Below are 4,869 nucleotides of genomic sequence, written 5' to 3'. Positions count from 1 at the left end.
GCTGGGGATTCGAACCCACCACCTTAGGTGTATGTGGCTGGCGCCTTAGCCACTTGAGCCACAGGCGCTGAGCCCAAGTAACTGGTTCTAAAGGCTCCCGTCACGCCTGGCTATTTTTTAGTTGTAGTTGTCATTGTTGTTTGGCGGGCCTGGACCAGCTCTGGTGTATGTGGTTGGCGCCTTAGCTTCTTGAGCTATAGGTGCCAAGCTCTTAGGTCCTTTTATTTATGACAGTATCTGTGTTATGTCTTTGCTGCTTGCTGTGTTATAAGGTATAGTGTAGAGATGCATACTTTAATTTCAAATATAGTAGAACCATGTAAGGGACTCTAACAAACTAGTCAATATAGGGAGGTGGTCAATGTAAAGACCTAGGCCTGGTTCGGCGCCTGTGGCTCAAGCAGCTGAGGCACCAGCCACATACACCTGAGCTGGCGGGTTCGAATCCAGCCTGGGCCCGCCAAACAACAATGACGGCTGCAACCAAAAAATAGCCAGGCATTGTGGCAGGTGCCTGTAGTCCCAGCTACTTGGGGGACAGAGGTAGGAGAATCGTTTGAGCCCAGGAGTTGGAGGTTGCTGTGAGCTGTGATGCTATGGCACTCTACCCAGGGGACAGCTTGCGGCTCTGTCACAAAAAAAAAAAAAAAAAAAGACCTAGGCCTACTGTACTGATATGTTCATCTGGTGCATGTCTGGTCTATGAAAATTAGGTCAATTTAAGGAGGTGCTCAATTATAGAGGTTTTACTGTATGTTGTTTTTACTTGTGGTTTGAAGTTTGTTGACTAATTAAATAAACAGAATTGGGACATAGCCATATAAAATAAATATTATATGTTTAAAGAATGTTATTTGAGTACATTATTCTTAAAGATTTTGTTCCTAAGGGTGTGAGACATTAGTCTGGGCTGATGTGCTTTCAGGAAGGTAGTTGTTTAATAACAACATCATTTAAATTCTTTCAGAATCGTTCTGATTTTCAATGCCAGCATCGATGGCAAAAAGTTTTAAATCCAGAATTGATAAAAGGTCCTTGGACTAAAGAAGAAGATCAGAGGGTAACATGTTCATGTTTTTTATGTTCACTGTGTAGGTGGATTAGTGTTTTTTCTGCCTAATATATTGTTTTGACACACATTTAAACAGTATATGTTTAAATCCCTTCACTTTTATTCTCTGGAGGTTGCTTGCCTTCTTAGGTGAATGTTGAGTATCTTGAAATGTAATTTTTTTCTGAGTTGAGTCAAACCAAGTATAATATATTCTCTTTCTGAGAATTTGATTTGCAGAAGAAAAACTACTTACTGTAAGCTTAGGTAACCTTGTTAAGAGCTTAGTTTAATAAGCTTCAGGGTGTAGTTTCCTGTCAAAAATTGAATTAACATTTTGAGAACAGATTTTAATTTATTTTTACACACTGATAATTTGATATGAAAGGAAGTCATTCTTAACTTTTCCTCTTGACCTATAATGAGCCCCAGAATTAGATATCAGAGCATCATTTTTCCAAAGAGTTTGTGATTAAAAAAAAATGTTATTCTTTGTGCTATAGAAGTTGGAGATAAATAGAAGAGTTTCTGCACTACACTGAAAATTGCTCTTTAGTTCGTGACTTAATAAGGCAAAAAATTTGTTAAGGTACTTGGGCAATTAGAACATCATTTCTCTTGCTTGAAGCAAAATAAAAACAAGATTCTTTCGTAGGCTCAGTACTGTTCTGATTTAATTGATGGCTAATGATAAGTTATAAAATGACATTTTAAAAGTACATTTAAATTTAAAAGTACATTTAATTAAACCTGAAATTTAATTTTTTAAAAAGTTAATAGATGCATATGTAAAATATCAATATATTAAATTTAAATATTCTATCAATACAAATGTTTACTGCATGATATTTGACATAGGGCAATGAGGTAGAATGGGATAACTATTGCAATTTTAGGGACAATAAAAACAAATTAAAATCTGGGGAAAAAAATAAATGTATGATCTATATCCTTTCAGTCTGAAAAAGGAAGAAATAAAAGCCAGTAACTTGGTAGATCCTATTTCTTTACAAATTGATTTTTTTGATGTTTTGGCTTTCTGCTGAAGCTTTTTTTTTTTTTTTTTTTTTTTTGCTGGGTTTTTTTTTTTTTTTTTTTTTGCTGGGCTGGGTTTGAACCCACCAACTCTGGCATATGGAGCCAGCACCCTACTCTTTTGAGCCACAGGTACCGCCCTGAAGCTTTTTTTTTTTTTATAAGAGTAGAAAATGCAGAAGTCTCAACATTTTTATTGTTATCTCAAATTAGTATTGTATGAAAGCAGTTTAATTTCATGTCTCTTTTAAGTAGCTCTGTGGATTTTAGATAAGTTTGGAATCAATTTTTTTTTTTTTTTTTGGAGATAGAGTCTCACTATGTTGCTCACTCTACTCACTTGGTAGAGTGCTGTGGCATCACAGCTCACAGCAACTTCAAAGCCTTGGGCTTAAACAATTCTCTTGCCTTAGCCTCCCTCAGCTACCCTCCTGTAGCTGGGACTACAGGTGCCTGCTACAACCAGCCTCCCTCAGCTACCCTCCTGTAGCTGGGACTACAGGTGCCTGCTACAACGCCCAGCTATTTTTGTTGTTGTAGTTGTCATTGTTTAGCTGGCCTGGGCCGGGCTCAAACCTACCAGCCTTAGTGTATGTTGCGGGCTCCCTACTCACTGAGCTATGGGCACAGAGCCTGGCACAATGCCCAGATATTTTTTGGTCGCAGTTGTCATTGTTTAGCTGGCCCAGGTAGAACTCAAACCCGCCAGCCTCAGTGTATGTGGCCGGCGTCCTACTCACTGAGCTATGGGCACGGAGCCTGAAATCAATTTTTAAGGTTGGAAAATGCTGAAGGAGTATTTGTTACTAAAATTGTTTTTAATAAATTTTAGTTGTGGCTTAGATTTGATGTATTTATTTAAAATGGTATTCTTGAGTAATGTTTTAAAATTCTTTCAAAGTAATGCCTTTTGAACTTTATTTTTCTGCTTTTTAGGTTATTGAATTAGTACAGAAATATGGACCAAAAAGATGGTCTTTAATTGCAAAACATTTAAAAGGAAGAATAGGCAAGCAGTGTAGAGAAAGATGGCATAATCATCTGAACCCTGAGGTAAAGAAATCTTCATGGACAGAGGAGGAGGACAGAATCATCTATGAAGCACATAAGCGGTTGGGAAATCGTTGGGCAGAAATTGCCAAACTACTTCCAGGAAGGTGCTTATATAAATGTATATACATTTTTCTGTACTTAAACATGGTCTTTATTACTTTACTATTAAATTTATTTGCAAGTGTCCCATAACTTTTATTTATAATTAAAATTTACATAATACAAGCAACCCTTTGGAACCATTTGTAATAAATTCTATGGTAAAGGATAGGATTACTTTTTTAATGAAATATTTTATAGCAATAGTTTATGCAATAAAATGATAGACCTTTAGATTATGTAAACATGTAATACACTCCTAAAATTATGTTTATGTATCAGTGGCAGTCAGGTAGACCCACTTTGTACAAACTCTGTTGGAATGGAATCTAATCTCAGATTTCTTTTGTATCAGATTCTGTGTATAAAACCAGAGAATAACAAACATGCTGACTGAAATAAACTGCTGTGAAAGTATATTAGGGAAAATTAAATTCTTAATTAATTATGGAGTGATTCAAACCACGGGAGTAGTATATTTATCCATTTGGCTAAAATGCACCATTTCCCTCAGAAACAGTGTTATACTTAAACAGTGTTCCCTGACCTTTTTTGTAGCAGGAACCAGTTTCATGGAATACACTTTTTCTAAGGATTAGGGGAGGAGACAAGGGAGCTCATGAGAGTGGTGTGGTGCTGCTTTAAATACTGATGAAGCTCCTTTGCTGGATTACCCACTGCTCATGCCCTGCTGTGTGGGTAGTTTCCTGTTTCTTGGAAGACAATTTTTCCTACCATGGAGAAGTGGAGGCAGAGGGACAGGGCTCTGTATCTGGCTCCTAACAGGCTGCTGACCAGTACTGGTATGCAGTGCAGGGGTCAAGGACCACAGTGCTCAAGTATACTCTATATTGCACTAATTTGTTTTCTAATAATCTTTAGCATAGACCAACAAATTGGGGGAAATTTATGCCTTACTTAAAAGGTATATATTTGCTTTTTATTGCCAGGATCTCAATCTGTGTAGTACTTTATAGTTAATAAACTGATTTTACATATTTTCTTAGATAATCTTCCTGTATTTAGAAAATATGAAGAGCAAACATTGCCATCTTTGTTTTATAGATAAGAGATTGAAGACATGATGTGTTATGTTCTTTATCCAACTTACTAAACTTGGCCTAAGGACTTTTGATATTTTAAATCTCTTATTCATCTTTGTTTTTCTTATAACTTAGCTTAGTGCCTTAATGTAAAGTAGGTTTTCAGTAAATGTATATTTTATGAAGAATGCAGTTACACTTCAAGTAGCTATATCGTGAAGATTTATATTTTTATAAAGGGAACCTTAGATAAAAAGGGAACTAATGAACTCCTTCTATAAATATTTTATTCTAAGAAGTGAAAAAGAATACTGTAATTTGTAGTTTGCTTTTTCATGACCATGTTTATTCCTAGCTTAATTAAGGTCTTTGCCTTTTTTGTACCATTTTTCTGAAATGCTTTTGTTTTTCCTGTTCTTGTATGGCTAGTTGTTCTTTTCATACAGATCTTAGCTTCACTCTGACCTCATAAGGCCTTCCTGGAACACCTAACCAAAATTATTCTGGTTACCCACTTTTCTTATTCTGCTTTAATTATCCGCATTGCACTAATATTTTTCTTTCCTTTTCCTTTTTTTTTTTTTTTTT

General features: G+C 35.8%; 1 protein-coding gene across 3 annotated transcripts in view; it reads left to right on the top strand.

Annotated features, from left to right (window-relative positions):
* MYBL1 (MYB proto-oncogene like 1) overlaps positions 1-4,869 on the top strand; it is a 51,739-nt gene that overhangs the window by 17,025 nt on the left and 29,845 nt on the right. For all 3 annotated transcript variants that reach the window (XM_012809812.1, XM_003797245.2, XM_003797244.2), the window contains exons 4-5: positions 968-1,060; positions 3,023-3,243. In XM_012809812.1, the coding sequence (XP_012665266.1) occupies positions 968-1,060; positions 3,023-3,243 (314 nt within the window). The remainder of the gene's footprint in view (positions 1-967; positions 1,061-3,022; positions 3,244-4,869) is intronic.

Source organism: Otolemur garnettii, unplaced genomic scaffold (genome assembly GCF_000181295.1).
Source record: "Otolemur garnettii isolate 467f Iridium unplaced genomic scaffold, OtoGar3 scaffold00113, whole genome shotgun sequence".
Taxonomy (NCBI): domain Eukaryota; kingdom Metazoa; phylum Chordata; class Mammalia; order Primates; family Galagidae; genus Otolemur; species Otolemur garnettii.
This window is presented reverse-complemented; position numbering and strand designations above follow the sequence as displayed.